General features: G+C 39.7%; 1 protein-coding gene across 1 annotated transcript; it reads right to left on the bottom strand.

Moving 5' to 3' along the window:
* Positions 1–684: 684 nt before the first annotated feature.
* On the bottom strand, positions 685–17512 carry mmel1 (membrane metallo-endopeptidase-like 1). Its single transcript, XM_041034854.1, has 24 exons — positions 17374–17512; positions 12832–13008; positions 12188–12232; positions 11813–11872; positions 11492–11653; positions 11281–11361; positions 10795–10890; positions 10126–10244; positions 9377–9442; positions 9053–9187; positions 8667–8756; positions 7123–7259; positions 6931–7024; positions 6710–6838; positions 5968–6066; positions 5790–5873; positions 5593–5696; positions 5012–5070; positions 4753–4872; positions 4415–4548; positions 4208–4273; positions 3989–4084; positions 3359–3435; positions 685–2622 (listed from the first exon to the last, which is right to left on the bottom strand). The coding sequence occupies exons 2-24, from the start codon at positions 12986–12988 to the stop codon at positions 2523–2525; spliced, it is 2310 nt and encodes a 769-aa protein (XP_040890788.1). The 5' UTR covers positions 12989–13008; positions 17374–17512; the 3' UTR covers positions 685–2522.
* Positions 17513–19975: the final 2463 nt, after the last annotated feature.

Here is a 19975-nt window from a genome sequence, read left to right as displayed (position 1 = left end):
TAGCTTAGCACAAACACTGGAAACAGCTCGCCTGGTTCTGTCCAAGGGTAATAAAATCTACCTTCCAGCATCTTCAGATGCCACTAATGAATACGCTACATCGTTTATTTAATAACATTAAATAAACAATAACATTGTTTATTTAATCTGCACAAAAACTAAAGTGTAAAAATGACAAGTTCCTGGTCCCAGACATGAAATATTCTGGCAGATCACCCCCAATGAAATGGTGAATTGTCATCTTTTTCAACAAGATCATTTGTTTTAGTGTGAGCTCTAGAGGTGTTTATAGACAGATATGTCACTGTTGGACAGAACCGGACTCGCCCTTGTTTTCAGTCTCAGTTCAAACTAATCTAAGCTGAGTTAATCGTATGTCTATAGCTTCATATATAAGGAATAAATGTGAGGGTGGTATCCAGTGCTATCAACGAAGAAGCGTATTTCCCAAAGTGTTGAACTTTTGCTTTAAGATGGCAGCACACTATCACCACTTACATTCTGAGTAAAAGTCTTTCATTGTGTCCTCTCGCTCCTGCTAAACACAACAGTATTTGCCAATATGTGAATATTGAGAGACAGACTGAGAATATAAAGCTTCAATATGCACATTCAATTCAGCAGCCTCTGTTGAGACCTAACAGTCGTGTTCATTTTACCAAGGCATCCTGAATGTGACCAGTGATGAGCGAACATTCAAAACCGACTGTGTCTTGTTTGTGTGTTTTTTTTTTTTTCTGCTGCGTTTTGAAAGCTCTATTCAGCACAAAAACAGCAGCTAGTACTTCCATCCTCTCATGAGTTCTGCTCAGCTTTGATTCTTCAGTCATTACTTGTTAATAAAGGTAGAAAATAACAGTCCTGGCCCTGGCCATCTCTTTAATGACAACCTCCATTCTTCAGTGTGTCTACCTGCGGGCTAGTGGTTCGGCTACAGCGGTCACCACGCTTCAGCACACTGCACTTCATCCTTTCATCTTAGACGACACTGATCAATGTGAGATCAGAAGGCAAACCACTTCATCTGCTGCCTGTCCATGTGTGAGTGTGTCTGAGGGGTTTTCTTCTCTCTTCCCCTTAGCATATAATTGGCTATGCCCCAGAGGCTAAAAGTCTTGTAATCACTGTGTTGAAGTCTCCTCTCAGGAGGCCGTGTAGTGAAATAAATCAGCCACCTTTTTGGGTTAAATGCAAATGTACACATATCATACACGTAGATACAAGTAGATGATTTTGAGTAATTGTAGGTGTGTGTCGTTTAACAAATGGCACATTAGGAGTTTAAATAGCTATAGATCGGCCCAGAATGAACCCTTGGGACCCTTTAAAATTCATGTGAAAATGTGTGGAAGCAGATAAAAACAGGGGGAGTTAGCTTCAAACACACAACACAACTGTGATTAGCAACCTACATCATATCCACACCTGCATCTAAAATGATTACTGTCTGACATGGCAGTAACCAATAATGCAATAACGTGATATACATGAGTCATTATCGTATCACTCTACTTCCAACAAGCGCTGGGTTTTTCTCACTAGCTAAAAAGTAGCAGGCCACCAGTATTTTTCACAACACGTGGAAAATGGTTTCTTACAGCAAACTTTCATGACACACAGATGCATTTCTGCAGGGAGTACCGAGCAACAATCAGTGCCAGAGTGAGATAAAGAAATTTAAAACTGCAAAAAGTACTAAATAGCTTTGTAAATTTTAAATATTTATCCACTCTGTAAGTGTAAAAATGCTGAAAGCCGCAGTGCTCTCAGAATGTTAATTTAAGGTTAAAGCTGCAAAGATTTAACAGTCTTAAAGTCTTTAGGTAATTTGTTTCATGTAACAGTGAATAACCAAACTGTCAGAGTGTGACTAATTCTATTGTAGCTTTACTTCAGCAAAGCCCCAAGCTTTCATTTATTTCATGCTCACGCTTCAGACAGAGTTAGATTGGTTCACTATTGTTCCTTCTAGAGTGGCGTAATTTCTTGAAAACAATACATCAGAGGAAAGACACTGAGGCAACTCAGTGTCGAATGTTAATGGATAAATCACAAAGATTTGAACAAGAGATTTTCTTTGAAGGATTAATTCAAGAAATGGTGGTAAAGCGTTTAAACTGAGCCACAAGCTTTAACTTTCTCACAAGGTCTCATGTTTTCTATGTAGCCTTTTCATTCATGTACCCACTTGTCATCTGTTGTGGGACACAGCAAAATAAGAACAAGTGACCTGCTCATCCAGCGACAGCGCTTCAAACTTGAGAAAATACTCAAGCAAGTCTCTTTTTTATAGTATACAATATACTTCCAAGTTTTGAAACTAGGGTGTAGTCCTGGACGTCATCCATTTTCTAAACATCTACAGTATATCCAAATATCTGTCTCATCATTCTGCCCCAAATAAACTAGAATAAGTCTTAAGCAGAATGTCTCTGTGGGTTTAAAAAGTACAACTTGTACAACTTGTTCTTTTGATTTGAGGTGCCCGTGTCAAGAAATAAACATTTCAAGAGTAAAACTTTCTACCACACACGACATTTCAGCTCAGGGTTCATTGGACTGCCTTTTTGGCACTGGAAAGCTTCTGAGAATGCTTCAAAATTCTGGAGCGATCCAAGCACCCTAAAGACAAAAGAAAAACAAAACATTAAGGGTTATAAAAGCAAAAGTATGCTGTGAATGTTATAGGAGTCCAGCCTCCAAGTCTTTATATTTGGATTAGCAAGTGGAGCTTCACTAGTTCCAGTGCTCTAATGATTTATGCTTTGGCACAACAGAATACTTTTCCAACAGGAGTAATAGGTTTATATTTACAGGGTGGTGAACCTTTAAATTTAATGAGTCAAAGAGCCAACTGCTTCCCGCTGAGGTGTGTAACAACAGCATAAGGGGAATTCAACTTCAGAATTAAAGTTTAAAATTAGTGAGGGATAGGATTACAGGTTAAAGGTAGCAACATTTATTAAGAGCCATGTTTCTGGTCACCCGTATTCACTCTCTTTTAGCTCTGTGTTTGGTCTCTACCAACATATGACAAACGTATCTGGTTCTTTAGCTGCTAAATATTCCACTGTGCTCACCAGCTAGTCGCTTTGTCTGTCTGCTGTTTGGTGCTGGTCAGGTAACGTATAACGGGTTTTCAGAGCTTTTTCTTTGAAAGCCGCTGCCTGCTGTGCTATGAGAGCACTGAGAGTGAACCAAAACAGTAAAGTTGTGCCAGAAAGCCAAAAGAATAAGTTGAAAGATGGTGTGTGTGTGTGTGTGTGTGTGTGTGTGTGTGTGTGTGTGTGTGTGTATATATATATATATATATATATATATATATATATATATAACAGTAACAGTAATAACAGATTACCTGTATTCTAAGGGACTGTGTGAGTCAGTCTTGATGGACTGGCTGGCATACTCAGGCCGATAAGCACCACACCACACCTGAAAAAAAAAAAAGATTACAGGGAGGGAAGAGAGAAATCTATTTTTGAATGAAGAAGGTTTCTGCAGCATGTTAACATTAAAAATACAATTTTGGCAAAATTAATATTTCACCTTAGATATAGCTTATAACTAATACATTTAATAATTCTTTTGATTCTCAGATTTTACATGTGCAAGTTTCTTTTACTCATATACCATCTGACTTGTAAAGTTTGCCTTCTCAGTGGGGAGCAATTGTGGCTCTCGCACAGAATCATTTTTCTGCTCATGGTTTACATTCCCTGGCACCGCGAGGCTGTTTACTTTGGCAGCTCTCCTCGTCCCCTATGTGTGTAGCTGAACACTGATTTGTTCTGGGATTGCTTCAGCGTCTCACCCCCTGACCCTCTCCCTTTGTCCCAGTGTTTACTTCTCAGCACCAAACATCTACTGAAAAAATGCTCCTCCTGAGCTTTGGCTCTCAACTCCAGATGGGGAAATTATTATCTGCCCTCTGCCTGCTGAAATAACAATTTCAGAAATAACATGTTCCCTCATTATTCTCACTTACTTGGGCAAAGTTAAGAAAGAAAAGCTGCTTGTGATCCATGTCTAGACCAGGTAGACAGGGCTCTTCACCCTCCATCTCCACCCACTTCAGATAAGCCTGTGAACACACACACACAAACACACAAACTTAAAAGCATTTCAGATGTGTTTGTGTAAAAACGTAGTTATTATTGCATAAATAGTAACATGTGGCTTTGTGCTTTTGCAGCTAACATCCAACCTTATATGCTTGACGAACCCCTCCGTTGTCTGCAATGTTCTCCCCTAAAGTGCTGATTCCACTGACCTGCAATCAACAAAACAAAACCATGAGCACACACCAACACAAAAACACTCATTCAGGTGGTCACTTAATACATAGTTTACACAGTCAGGGATTATAGCCCAGACAAAACCTCTCATTTCACACATGCCACAGGGTGCTTACGTTTTGTCCACCTGCTAGCTTCCAGTTGAAGTTGCCATATTGTTGCACCATGCACTGCGACTGCTCTTTAAAATGCTCAGCAGAGTAATTACTCCACCAGTTTAGCATATTACCATCCTTGTCAAAATTACGACCTGCAAGGAAACATAATGCATTAAGTAAAATACTGTTTGCTAAACATGGCACATGTTTATCTGAAAAGCAGTTACCTATCGTGGTCAGTTGTTGGTACTGACAAATTTGAGATCAATTGTTATGATACAATGACGACAAATGATAAACTGTATTTATCCGTTCGGGTTTGGCAAAATATACCTAATGAATCACTAGTGTCTCACCGTTGTCATCAAATCCGTGTGTGATCTCATGTCCAATAACCATTCCTATTCCACCAAAGTTAAGGGCCTGGTGCTGATGTTTACTGAAGAAAGGCGGCTGCAGGATTCCTGCAGGAAACACTGGACACACATAAACAACAGGACTCAAAACACAATATATACTGGCAACAGCTCTAAACAGGATTACAATGAAGAGAGACTATGTTACCGCAGAAAAAAACCATCTCTAATTTGTAACCGATTCCTGTAAAGCTCTTACCTATCTGGTTTCTGTTGGGTGAGTAGAATGCATTCACCACAGCAGCGCCTATGATCCACCTGAGGAGTGATTGAGAAATGGATTGAAACTGATAAAAGAGCACTAAACTGCATTTTCAAGTAGAGGAAGCACTCGAACAATCCATGCATGCAGCGTATTTTGCAACATGAAACAATAGATTTAAACCTTCATGTTCAGTGTTCTTTGACAGTTACTTGTTGAGGACAGGAGGACCTTCTTCTTGTGACTACAAAAGCAGCAAATTGCAACAGGACATTGGATGCACCGTGTTCTTTTTATAAAATCATTTCTGTTACATTTTGGCTAATCGCAACCACGGCCTTGTTTGCTATCCTGGAAACAGAAAGAGCGAGCAAAAATTTATGGCTGTCTCGCAAACCATTTTTGTGTAATCAGCCTCATTTAAAAGAGGGATTTGTGTTGTAACCCTACATGACATTTTCAGTCATGCACTGTAACCGTGAACGCTACATGGCGACTGCCTGAGTGCAAGATTTTATTTGTTTTTTGTTTTTTTTAAATAGGGACAGTTTGTACTGCCAGATGTATCAGCAGCTTACAAGTCTGGATCGACTGGTTCTCTGAGCTTCTTCAGACTCTTGTGTGCTTCAGACTTGAGGTTCTCCAAGATGTTTTCAAAGTAGTGTTCTTCACTGAAGTTTAGCTGGAAAGAGAAACAGAACAAATCAGAGATGAATGATTAAGTGCATCTTTAAAGTTATTCACAGTGTGGCCTGTGGAAATAGGTTTTACTCACATGAGCATACTCCTGGTCAAGTTTCTGATTGTTTTCCTGTAGAATATGATCTGGATAACCAATATGCTCCTTAATTGCCATGGCCTGCAAGAGATGCACGACAGTCAGCATGATAATACCTAACATTTAGACAAGATATACCCTTATCGTCTCAGCTTGACTACAAACTGCTGCCTACCTTCTCTCTTGCTTTCTCTTTCGACAGAGTGTCCATCCAGCTTAACTCCTCCAGGGTTTCCACATAGGCTTTCTGGATCTTACTGATGAGGTCGCTGACCTGTGAACACATGACACAAATGACACAAGTACAAAGATTGTAACCACAATCCAATACAGAAATCCATTTTTGTAATTATGAGCCCCCAGGTAACCAAGGCTGCATTTTCTCCGTAAAATATGCTGTGTTTTGGAGTGGAGTTACAGTCGCTGACAAATACATCAATAACCACTTATATCTGCTTACAACTACATTATAGTGTATTATAAGGCTTTGAGATGTTTATTAAGTGTTTATATACTGCTTATGACTGATAAATATGGGCACTCAAAGTAAAGTGCTACTAATGTATTTACAATGAATTTGGAATAGTTATAAATGCAGTGTCATTGCCACTGTTACAGTTGGATGTGGCATGAAATGCATTTCATAGCACTAAATAACTTTGTATTTTTCATACCAGGTAAAATAGAAAAAACATTTTGTGTTACAAAAAAATGCTGTTCATGTCCAAGAATCGCAAAACTGTTAAAAAAAATAATACAGAAGAGATAATGACTATAAATTCATTTTCTTGATTTACTGCAAATTGAAACATGAAAAGTGACACTTGGCCCCTCAAGGTCAATTTGATGTAAACTTCTGTTGGGGTAGTATTTTTTTCTGTTTTGTTCGGGGGTGTTTATAGACCAAAAAAACTCACCATTCGTTTACTCTCTCCAGCAAAAGTCTCACGCACATACAGAGCTCCAACTGCGTTCTCCATGCTGCTCTGGACATAACGGACACATTCTCTCCACCAAGCATCCTCCACAGTGGTCCCATAGAGAGTCTGTCCATACACACACAGGCACACACAGTAATGTTGTTGTTTTTTCCCTGCTTAGGTTAACATGTTGTTTTGTTATGCCATGCGTATCGCACCTTTCTGTAACGGGCTCTGGCATCTTTGAAGCGGCGGCTCAAACTGTTAACTCTGTCAATGATGAGCTGCCAGGTGAGGTAGTTCTGCATAGTTCTGCCAGCATAAATTGTTTTTGTTCAGTTTGTTGTGCGAGATTGAAGCTGTTCTATAATAATCTTCACACTTTCCATGACATTTCCTCTTAGACTGACCTGACACTGTGTCTGGAGAGAACGTCATTCATCTTCTCAAGGTAGGGAGAGCTGTACACCACCACCTCCTCCTCTAGCTGGACCTCAATGGACACACTTGACAGCACACCTTGAATAAATCGTGTCCAGTTAAAACCCTGGAAAACAAAAGGCAAAACAATATTTTATAGCAGGTTTAGTTTTACTGAAGGTGGTTAGAATACCATATAGTTACAGTAAATATGGTTTACAGGACTTTACACAGAACTTCAATTTTTTTTAAGGAGATGGGGAATGTTTATGAGAAGTAACACCAGAGCCACTGTAGAAAAATCAAATTTCTATAGACTCAACTATAAGATGATGGAGGTTGAGGATTCATACTTTTTCGCTGTAGTCGTGGAAAGGCATAAGCTACTCTCCTCTCGCCTTTTTTTTTTATTTATTGATATTTCTGTCTTGAACTATGTATAATAACCTCTGTCTCTTATGTGATTTTTGGAGTGTCTATTGTATTTTTTAGTAATAGTACCTTTTCTGCTCCCTGAAAAAATGGACTGATTGTTTGCTCAAATGATTCAATCATCTACTCTTTCCACGTCCTATTGCATTCTATTTCTTACTGTTATATATTGAATGTCTGTCTTCTTATCGATGGAGACAGGTTGGTAGACTGCGAAACCACCAGCCACAACCATAAAAATAAAGTCTAATATCTTATATATCATAAATTCATCATAAATATCATCATCGTCAGTAATCAAAATAAACAAAAAAAATACCTGAGTGTTTCAGCAACACTCACAAATGGTTACATATTGAGCTTCCAGGTACAGCAAGTCTTCTAAGTGACATCTTTGATTACCATGTGCAAACAACTCAGTAGTGAACAAACAAAAATATACTATAAGGTGTCATTATGTACAAAAATAATGGACATGGCCAAGGCAATGAATACACCACCTCACACTGTGGTATTTCCTGTCCAGAGTCCATTATTTTCTATATCAAGACACTTTGGAGTGTATTATCACACTCTTACCATGGCCACAGGCAGTGAGAAATAGAGTCACACCTTCATCCGCTGGTAAATTTGTGTTTCCCTTGAATACAGGCCTAAATGAATATTGTACCGCATCTTATTTTGTTGCTTAAAGGTGTTCTTTAATTTAATTTTGTTCTATCAAATGACTTTAATATCAACACATAAGATTATTTCTTTACCCTTCTGCCCCCTTTCAAAAATGTAATGCAAAAACATTGACTTTTTTAACTGAGAACATTGTTGCATTTACTTGTGTAAAATTTTTCAGCACTCTTTCCATCCTTGACATTTTGTCTTACTTAGGTAATTGCCCTCTGTACTTCACTGCTCAGTGGACAGCAGTCTGTTGCCTTGTTCAGAGACACCTCAACAGTACTTGTTCATTAAGTGGAAACATCCTTATTCATTTTTTTTTCAGTTTTTCCACCCAAACTGTCAAAGATGCAGTAGTTAAGTGATCTGATCCAGTGAACTGTGTGCACTTTTGTAATGCTCAAGAAAGAAGTAAAATCACACTTACATTAAAGCTGAATGTGCTCTGTAGTTCTCCAAGTGTCATCTTGTTGTAGAGGACGGTGACATCTTGGCGCTCCTCTGCTGGTGATGTGGCCTGTCCAGGAACAGGAAGGAAGAAAACCTTCTATAAACTGATGCTTGGTTATATATATTCACATTTTGTTCTCCTCTCATCAGCAAAGTCTCATTCGTCATGCTCTTGACAGGCACAGAAAAAAAAAAAGAAAAACAGGTTAAAAGCTTGGCTGATCTCCTAGGTCCACACTAAATGCAGCCTGGTTCTCTCATTTACTGGAAGCAGAGAGGAGGTGCTCATTTTTCATCTTGTCATTATTAATTTTCCTTAGCACTCGTCCCTCAATTCCATTTCCTGTTGTGGCTGGCACTCACATTGGCGATGTCTGTCTCCAGCTCCAGCACTTGCATCATTTCCTCCCACACACGGTCGTCATCCTGAGTCAAGTTCCTGTCCTCTCGGGTTATCTTCGCAATAGAAACCATGAAATGTAGGTAGGCCTCTCGAACCTATGGTACAATCACAGACGCTATAAAATTTTGTTTCCACAACAAAATCAAATAAATGTTTAAAGTGCCGGTTAAGCCAGATCATTCTTTTCTTTTTCAGTTCCAGCTAGTCATATCTACCCATGCAGACAGTTAGATGTTAGTTATGTTGTGTTCGTATTTTTGTGAAACGATCCTTTCAGACATCACCTTTTTGTAGTTTCCATCATTGAAGTAATAGTCTCTTGATGGCATTCCAAGTCCTGGCTGGTCAATCTAAAGTACAAGAATAGCAAATATGCATTTTTACATGTTCATAATCTTTTCATAATATTTAGGTTTTATGTCTTTTTAACAATATAATTAAAAGATAAGGCAGGCAATGTTTATAATGGTCCAGCAGTTGAATATTGTCTGTGTATTCAAAGCCTGATACAGCTTATTCCTTTGTGCCATTTACCTCCATTATTTTATAAACACTATTAAAAACACATTAGAGAGCCACACTGTTTTACTGAGTGGCATGTTTCTTCATTCTGATGTCATAGGGATTGTAGTTTATTGTGCATGTATCCCACATACACTGTCTTGTTCCCAGAATCAGAATCTAATTCTGATTCTGATAAATACTACTGTATGTAGATCACTAAAAGCATATCAATCCACAGCTGAAACTAGTCCCCAACAAAAGCACTTTTTACTCCTATTTGATCAATGTCTGCTAAAAACCCCAGTGACCTGCTGTTTCAATATTTTTTTTTTTTAAATGAAACTAGAGATGTTTCTGACATCTTCAGTAAAAAGTAATGTGTTTGGAGCTGAGCGCCACAGACAGGAAAGTCTGAAAGTGTTGAGACACAGACCAACACATAAAAATATGGAATGATGCCAGTGTTATCAGTGAGAACTGCTTAACTGTTGTTACCTGTTATTTGTGCTAAGATAAATAGTGATCTTACATAAATGATATGACGCCGAGAGTCACGGTCATCTGTCCACACATACATGTCCAGCAGAACTTTCTTGTGGAATTGAGCAGTAAGTGTTGCCAGTGTGTCCTCAAGGCTCCACGCTTCCTCTGCAATAAGAGGGAAAAATTAGCTCTTTATTTAAACTCATTTGCCTAAAAACTGTAGAGAACTATTCAGTGTAGCAGGCTGCAGAAATCAGACTCCCTCTCTGCTTCTGCTGCTCATTTAACCGAGCACTCTGTGTAAATCTGTGTGTGCAGATATGCGTGGATAATTCAGTTTGAGCCACCATCCATGATTACATTTAATTAAAGTGGCAAGAGCCAGGAGCTTGGGGAACAGCAGCGTAGACTATTTAAAGCATCCTTCACAGTCCTGATTGAGGACCTGCTCCTCTACCCACTCATCGTGCTCCCAAGCTCCACACCTGACTGCTCAGCTGAAGAGCCTCGGCCGGCCTCTTGATCCCACCAACAAAGCTCATACTCAGCAATTCACTGAGTACAAATATAGCCGCACAGCCTCTGCGTGAGCACATGTATTTGAGTAGGAACAAGAGTGCTTGTTTGTGTGGATTTGTTGCATGTGCACGTTTTGCCTGTTTGTAGAGAACAGACTGTAGACATTAATCAGAGTGTGATATAGAGACATTTCTACCTGTGGTGGCGTTCCAATCATCTGACGCCACAGGCCAGTCTCCAATACTCCCAATGAGCTTCAGGAGGGGCTGGGAGTCACGCTGCTCTATGAGGCCTGTAGGTAAAATAAAAACAAACAAATAACATACAACAACACTGCAGTCTCTCTACTGTTCACTACACACTGCACACTGAAGAAGGCATAGCTGAGACTCATACTTGAGGATTTCAACTATATTAAAGGAAATGTCTACTTGATTTGGGTGTGCGAGACCTTTTTGTGCTTTGCACTTTGTTTAAACTTTGGTCATACTTTCATACCTCTGCTGATATGATCAATAACAGGTATTAAATTACATGCTATGTAGTGTTAACAAGGTCTTTAGAAAGCGAGTCCTGCAGCAGATCCAGAAACATAAACTGTTTTTGTCAGCATGCTTTATGTTTTCTTGCCTCCTTCTAATAGAAAAATAGCCATTTTTAGATGGAGCAAAGAGATCCTTACTGTCATTCATGCAGGAGCTGTAAAGGATTTTGGCCTTTTTTATGGCATCCCTGTCCTGTTCATTCTCTGTCTCGAGAACACCTGCAACAAGAAAACATATGCAAGCATTTCCTCTCTGAATGAAACCCACGCATAGCTCAGAATACTGTGGCCCACTGACCACTAAAGATTAAGCCCACGACCCTGGCATTGTACGACTCAGCCAGCTGACCTTTGAGGACAATCTCCAGCTTGTCCCTCAGAATGTCAAAGACGCTGTGACGGGAGCTGGTCTCCGGGATGACATGGCGCTCCAGCCAACCCCCGCAGGCGTACTTGTAGAAATTATCGCAAGGCTTCACAGACTTATCCATGTTCTGCAAGAGCCGAGCAGCTTTAAAGTATCACAGAGACGAGAGAGGAAAGAGAGACAGAGGGACGGGATGGTGAAGATCCGTGTGTGGTCAGAAAACAGTTTTCTTGCAAGGATGGGGGATGACTTTGTTTACAAAACGAAACGGCGGGGAAGCTAAGAAAAAACAGTTCCTCTCACCTGCAGTAACACAGTCCGCAGTTGTGCACACATTGTTGAGGTTGGAGCGAAACAGCTGTCCTGGAAAAATCAGTGTCAACACTTGTGTGAGAGAATGTGGACTCTGACAAATTACCCCCCGACTGAGACAAGAAGGATGTTGCTGTGTAAAGTATTGAGCTAACTCTAATAAGCCTACATCTATAGTCTGTGTGTGACAGGCAATGTCTATGTCAGCAGTCACTCTTTCACTTTTGTGTGGCACTGCTGATCCGGCAGAAAAGGGAATTACAGTATTACAGTGACTATCAGTGGTGCAGGCTTGAATATGACACATGCCAGCCCACTCGTCCCACAGTGTATCCTGTGTTCAGTTTACGGGATTAAAAGACTCACCCTCTCCTGTTGAGCTCCTCGACACACTTGGCCTGTTAGATTGTTCTGAGTTGAAGGGAAGAAACAGATTTCAGACTTTATTCTTAGGCAACTTTTTTCTAAATAATAATGATAATTATTCATAGTTATTTTTATTGGCCAGTGATATTTAAGCAGGATAAAATACAGTTAAGTCTTATGCAGCTTTATAATTGTGTTTGCAAACGAACAAAAGATAATCTTTTCTTTCAAACACATACTCTAAAATAAAGCCTGGAGGTGCAGCTACAGTTAAAGGTTAGGCCTGTGTGTGTGTGTGTGTGTGCGCGTGTGTGCGTGTGTGTGTACATTTGTGGTCAGAAAACAGTTGGTATTACAAGACTAAACTTATTTTGCTTATTTTGGTGGATGACATTAACCTTTAATCTATCTCTGAAAGGTTATCTGATGACAACTGTGCTTCAGTATTGCATGAAGCATATCATGGTCATTTCTGGAGACATATAGGGTCCAGATCATTTCCTGTGTGTCAAGGCCTGCTTGCAACCATAAAATAAAAATAAATAAATAAATAAATAAAATAGAGTAGGGAGACACTTCATTACTGCTGCCATCTGTAATAGGCTATCTGGATCTTCCCACAGTGAGCCTGACACAGCCATTACCTTTCACAACCGATGTGTAGAGGACTACCAGCCCAGCCAAGGCACAGCTGACCAACAGCAGCAGCACGGACAGACCAATTTCTGCAACAGTCCAACGACGCTTTCCAGGTTTACTTGATTTCTCCATGATATCCATTTGGCTTTCGGATTTGCCCATATTCCTCCTGACTGCCGGCTCTGTGGGAAAGACACCGTTAGAGTGTGGGATGGTCCAGGCAGAGAGCTACCAGCGTGTGTGTTTGTGTGTGTGTGTGTTGTGTGTGTGTGTGTGTGTGTGTGTGTGTGTGTGTGTGTGTGTGTGTGTGTGTGTGTGTGTGTGTGTGTGTGTGTGTGTGTGGGCAGTGCAGTGATCCATCGGTAAACTGTGCCAGCTGACCTGCAGTGAGTGAGCTTCAACTGCTGAACACCTACAACAACTTCACTGACAGGAGTTGTGAAACTGTTGGTCTTGTTGCAAAAAAAAACAAAACAAAACAAAACAAAAAAACACTTAACTGTTTTTATTTCTTTTAGTAAATGTTTCAGGCCAGGTTTTTATAGTTGTATGACTATTTTTAAGCTTATGAAATCCATTAAATGCACCATAGGTAAAAAGGCTGAGGACCTCAGACGTGAGACAATGAGACACATATCTTTGCATCATGGGGGCTGGAAATTCACTTTACCTTCAATCTCTGAGCTAGAAAAGTCTAGTTCTTCATCTCATTCACAGTGTATATAGAAAGCGCTTTTTTGCTAACTGCAAAGAGACCTTTGTAGCAGGCCTGCATCAATGCATGTTTTATTGTCTCTTGTCCAAGGGAACATCATATGCATGAAATCACTCTTTTAACATCATCAAGCAGTGCTGTAACCTTACTTGACATGACATTAGATTCAGTAACAGAAATCATAGTCTATGCTGACTTGGTAGTTTTCATAGTTTCATTTCTTTTTTCTGCATGTGGTCCAGAAGCCCTAATGCCTTAGAGTCCATGGTAGTTATGCTGATTATAGTTTACTATAATAATGATGGTTTTACAAGGCTCAGCCCACCTGTTTTAATAACCTGACCACATTCAGCACATTGTGCTCAGTGTATGAGTTCATTTTAGACATTATATCTCACTTTGTCATTGAGCTCCATCTGTTGTTTATATAGTCTAGGACAGAGAGTTTTGTGTATAGTGAATATGACAGTTATGCTGGAAACGATTTGCCAGACAAATTAACCATTACACTTACTTTCAATGATCATTGTTGTTTGAAATATTTGGCCCCCACCCTGCCCCCTCACACAGACAGAGACACGCACACACACACATGCACAAACCAAGCCCGTACAATAATTATGTATGTGTGAGCACAATATTGCAAATGAGCATTTGTGCAGGGGACAAAACGACAATCACCCGTGGCTTTCAGCAGCATTGCTTCGCATCTATTCACTCTGCAGCACCTGTTTCTCCATAACCAGCCCCATTGCCCTATCATTAGGCCTGACAGGGGACGGGCTGTAAATCAGAGGTTCACACTGCTGTGCCCCATTAGCCCTTCCTGATGAATACTCATGGGCACATCTCTGGCACTACAGTGATGAAGAGCAGGCAGGGGCTTGTTAGAGCTTCACTGCCATCCTCAGCATCAGATTGCACAGAAACACCCTCTGAGGCAAAATCCTGGTTCACTGCATTAAAGACAGGCCTCACTTTGTGGAAAACCGTGTGATAATGTGAAGTCTTCTGTGTCAATACAATATTTGCAGCCCTGCAGGAAGAGTTATTTGCATCTTTTAAATGTCCTCAGATAATCGTGCTGCCTTTATGTTCATTCCTCTCTGTTTATTAACTGACAGGACATGGACAGTTTTTAGTTTTTCAATATCTATAGTAACATGCGTTCTGTATTATAAACAAGTATATGCACTATGACTATTCAGACGATGCCTCATTTCCAGCTTAGTACAGTATACTGGTAGAACTGGACAGAAAAAAAAAAAATCTTAATATTTTAATCCTTGGCAGAACGGCTTTTTGTGATCATAATAACAATTCAAAGTCAATAAGAATCTGGTTACATGTGTGCATGTAGTTCTGCAAAATGGAGCTGTAGTTATGACTAAAACTGAAATTATCAAGCAGGTTGTGGATAATCAGAGCATGGAAGACACCTGCAATACACTGACTGTTGCATTTGTTCAGACTTTTATGAGGAAATTGGTCCTCACCTTCACGCCATTATAATGGCGGTTTAAGAAATGAGTTAAATGTCACGTCCATTTTTGTTTTATAAATGCACTAACCCTAAGACAACAAATGGCAGGCATATAGTATTAGATACTGCTACCTACAAATAAAAAGGCTTTTTTTTCTCTGTGTAGAGTAAGTAGATTGTCCTGCAGAGGTCCACCAACCAGATGGTAAGGGCAACCTCTGTGTGTGTGTGGCCTGAGAGACAAAATCCAGGATAAACAAGACCCACACAGACCAACTGCTGCTGACTACTGTGAGCGCAGGATAACAGTCGACCCCGAGAGTTTATCTGCATTTTTATCAAAAAATACTGGAAACAGAATAAGATGTTGCAGTGACAGAAAAAAAATGTTCTTCTCTTCGTATTTCATCTCCTCCAAACAACATACGGCGCAGACCTCTGCAGATGATGTGACCACCCAGCTAGAGGGATTCAGTAGATGTTCAAACAATCTTTAAACTTAACTAACACCACTAAATCACTGTTGTCTCTGAGTGAATCAGTACCTTTTAGCTGTGGAGCACTGTTGTCAGCTCAGCCGTGACACTCACTACTTTACTTCTTGGTGAAAAGATTTTCTCTGAAAACGGAAACATGATGTGCTTCCAAATAGTTTCTGAGCTTTTCACATTATAAATAGAGCTTGTATAGGTCCAGTTTTATCCTGAGCTGAATGCAACAGCTTAAACAGGCAACATACAGATTTTAGTACTGAAGACTTGAAGACTTTACTACTGGAGAATCGGCACACAGTGTCATGAACGGTTCATGTACTAATGTACGTACTGTAGTGCAATTGAATGGTGAAAATAAAGGAACAAACTATATAGTCAGTGACTGTGAAACTTTGGAATGAACTGAACGAAATGATTCGATTCAGCAAAGTGATGTGTCCCTTCCACTTCTTCACCCAGAGCCGTTGAGCGAGAGATTGACCGGGTAAGAGGTGGAAATTAGGAATCGCTTTTCTGATTCAAATCATTTGATTCAAGTCAGTTCAAAGACTCATGGGAACTGACGATGTAGTAAATGACCACAACACTGTTCACAGCTCTGTGACATTACAACGCGTTTTCTGTTTGTCTTCAGTTGACTCTGATTCTAGTGATTAAAGCAGAATTTTTTTGTTCAGTTGAGTTCAAAACAAAGCCTCTATAAACACTGTTCATAGGCTTCACCACTCCACCACCTGACTAGGAAGTATAATACTATCACAGCTGAGCTGGCATTTCCATTTATATGTTCCTTTATTTAGACAGGTGCAAGTGTTGTTGAGGTTAAAATCCCTCACAGTTAATACAAACAACACAAACAGACTGCTGTCACACACCACAGAACTCATTTAGACAATATCCAGTTAAGATGCAAATGGACAGGGATGATTTTTCACAACTAAAATAGAGTAAAAACAAAAAATTTAATCGCATTAAAAAAGAGTTCTACTCACAGAGTCTTTGAAAGTGGCTTTAACTAGCAACATTAATCAGCTTTAACAATTTCAAGCCCTTCTATACATTGCTTCAGTAGAAGGGGACATGCGTATTTTAAAAGCTTTTTTGCCCAACTCCATTCTAACTCAGGGAACCAACATCAGTAGAACATTGTGAGAATACAGGCCATGTTGGTTTTTATTTCTACACAGGTAAGTAGGCACTCTGAGGCAAGAGTGAGAGAAGCAGTGACGCTGATGATTCAGTTCAGACTGAGGATTTGATATTACAGATTTATTCATGTGCTGAAAACCTTGTGTAGCGTGAGTGACCTCTAATAACAATATTCTGAATATGTCCCCAGCACCTTTCACGCGAAACAAAACCAGTGAGTAATCATATTATGTGACATATGAGACAAAGTGGTGTAATCTAACAGGTAAGAGGTTCAGTGTGTCACAAGTAAAATCATTTCTCTGAAAGTGAGACTAATCTGTACTAAATGTTTTAAGGTCTCCTAGGTTTAAGCACATTAAGATTACATGCGATTGTGTTCAGTGACTGGTACTGTTCTTCTCTAAACTTAGTGCTCCACACAAAACAAGGATTAACTCTCGGGTCAGGCTGTGCCAACAATCTGCACACTTTCTCTAGTTCAGCGTTATTCACTGCTGACCGTTGGCCGCTGTGTAATAATGAAATTTTCCACATGTAAAAATGTCCAAACTGCTTCAGATCTTGGAGAATGTCATGCATTCACTGTTTCAAATCTGTCTTGAGACTGCTGACAATCTGTCACCAACCTTCCCACCTCTGAACCACCTTCACTTTGGCACTTGACTGCAAACAGGAGTCTAATCTAAAGGATCCAGAGGCTTACCTTTGAGTGTGGATGGAAGAAGTCCCTGAGCCGTTCCCCCCACAGTGCGCTAATATCTCAAACACCCCTGCTGAGCATCCACTCAGAGCTGGTGTGTAGAGAAATGAGTCTGTGCTGCGGGTTGAGGAGACGTTATCCAGTTCAGTGTGCTGCTCAGGGAATGAGTGAGGCAGTGGAGAGAGAGTGAGAGAGGGAGAGTGCGAGGGAGAGGGAGGGAGAGAGAGTGGAGAGAGAGTGGAGAGAGGCAGATGGGAGGTGATAGTACTGGATTGTTTTCGATTACATGACTGTGAGAAGAGAATTGTTGGGGATGTGTGTGTGTTATGAAGGGGTGAGGTGGGTTATGAGATGTGTCTGTGTGAATCTGAGGGGTCAACATGTTACTGAATGTGTTACATCAATTTCTTTTTCTCACTGTGCAGAGTCCCCCCACCCCAGATCTTTCTGGAAAGCTTGCAGAGAGGTAAAGACAAACATGTTCTTAAAGTGTTCTGCAGACACGTACAACACAGAGTTTCTCAACACATTTTCTTTCTGATTTTATAACCTCAGCAACCTGAAAGTATGGATTTATGCCATCCTATCTGTTACCCTTGTCATCCTCGTCCAGGAAAATTTGTCTTCAGAGAAATCTCGAAATGCCCGTGGTGAGGATCTGAACCCTGACCTGGTGTCAGATTGAAATGGCATGACGCCCAGGCTCATTATCGGCCTGATTAACCACACTAATTAGCTGGTAATAAAGCGAAAGCTGAGGCCACAGTGTGTTTGGCTGATGGTCATATTCCCATGCAGTTGCTCAGGTGCTGTGTGCTGCCCAAGACCAGATGAGAGTAAACGCGTTACATGGAGAGTGATTTCAATCAAACCCAAAACACAGCATTTAAGATGAATTAATAAATTAAAGATCTCTTATAAATCTCATATGCAGAATCATTTAAATGTTTTGAAGAGGAATCTCACAGATATGTTTACAAGAGAAGAAGATTTCAGTCTTTTAGCAATAACATGACTGATGGGGCGCAACACAGCAGGGAGTCAAGGTTTGCAACTGAGTTCATAATTTATTCATAGATTTATTTAGCAGAGAGGATGTTTCCTCTCATATGTTCATTGTGTTCAGCATTTCCGCTTGAGTGCAATCAATTTATTTCAATGCTGATCTTAAATTACACTATTTAAGGTTTATAATGGGTGTAAATATTCACGTAGATGAGAAACATCTTTACTTAAAATAATTAAGATAATAATCTTGAATACATCAACCAAGAACATACATTTGATAATATGGCAATTTTTGGTAAAAAAAAAAAAAAAGAAAATAGGTTAAGGATTTTTTTTATGAGGTTTAATAATCTTGCAGCTCAAAAAAATGTAAGTACTCCATCAAAGCTCTTGTGGACTAGTTTTTAATACAGTGCATCATCACAGCATGTTCCTCGCTTTTCATGAATCTGACTTTTTCATCTTCTCAGGTGAGGCATACTGGTGAGCATTTCCTCGAATGGCTGGTTGAGGTCTTCATGTTATTCCTGCAGGGAAGCACTGAGATTTACTTCTTACTCACAGAAATTCAGAAAAGGCCAAGAGACAACATGTAATCAGGCATAAAAGTGTTAGGTCATCTCTCTGTCCCTCTGAACTATGAAGTCATCCCACAAGCTTGGTGGTAGATAAAGTGCAAACAGAGGATTCACATATCTCCCCATGTGACTGTTAAAAATCTAAATGTTTGCTTCTGAATGTCTTAAAAGAAAGATACTGTGTCTTTATTATATATATATTTACTGAAGAATATCTCTTTTGACTAATGTGTTTCTACTATTTTGAGCTTTCATTCAAAGTAAATGAATATCAGTGCTTTTAAAGGGTTGGTTGCTTTGGTTGAGCATTGCTTTTTCTTTTATCCCCTTTTCTCTATTCTGAATTATGCAACGCTGGTAAGATTTTTCTCACATTTCCAGGAGACAAAACCTTTTGCTCTTTGCCAGCTGTGTTTGTGCCCTGCTGTGTTGCAGGTTTGTCAGCTCATGTGTTGCTTGTTCCATTTTTGCCATGATCATTACCTGACTTCAAACAAGCTGTTTTCAAACATCACAGGTCTTTACACTGCTGTAGTTTCCAGTCTGAATGTTGCATGTTACATGCATTATTATTATTATATGCATTGTTATACTATTATTTTTTAGTAGGGAAGCTCAAATTTGATTATTGGAGATTTATTTGCTGTAAAGCAGTGTATGTTTGTTCTCACACAGGCCATAAAAAAACAACTGAACTGTCTCAGTGATTAGTGGATCTGAAAAACAAGCTTGAAAGCTTTTTAATTAAGCTATTGTTGATGAATGCTACTGTACGTATTTGATGGAGAAGGCTGCTAAAGTTTGCTAAAAGCCTGTGGCAGAAAATTTAATGTGTGCTCGGAAACTCTCAGAGTAAAAAGAGGGGAAAGAGCTGTTGCTGTTGCTGTTGCAGGATGACAGTTTATATATTTTGGCAAAAATCGTCTCATATCTAAAAATTACATTAAATTACAGATTGCGTAATGTGGACCAAACGGAAAGAAACCAAATGTTTCTTTCTTTGGTTTCAGCAGGCAACC

Source organism: Toxotes jaculatrix, chromosome 3 (genome assembly GCF_017976425.1).
Source record: "Toxotes jaculatrix isolate fToxJac2 chromosome 3, fToxJac2.pri, whole genome shotgun sequence".
Lineage (NCBI taxonomy): Eukaryota > Metazoa > Chordata > Actinopteri > Toxotidae > Toxotes > Toxotes jaculatrix.
This window is presented reverse-complemented; position numbering and strand designations above follow the sequence as displayed.

Excerpts from the sequence above, each read along its gene's own strand:
- mmel1 (XM_041034854.1), bottom strand. The coding sequence starts at position 12,988 with ATGGGCAAATCCGAAAGCCAAATGGATATCATGGAGAAATCAAGTAAA. Across the intron at positions 5,697-5,789 it reads TTGACCAGGAGTATGCTCAT|CTAAACTTCAGTGAAGAACA; the intron begins GTGAGTAAAACC and ends TTCTCTTTCCAG. Across the intron at positions 4,085-4,207 it reads GGGTTCGTCAAGCATATAAG|GCTTATCTGAAGTGGGTGGA; the intron begins GTTGGATGTTAG and ends GTGTGTTCACAG.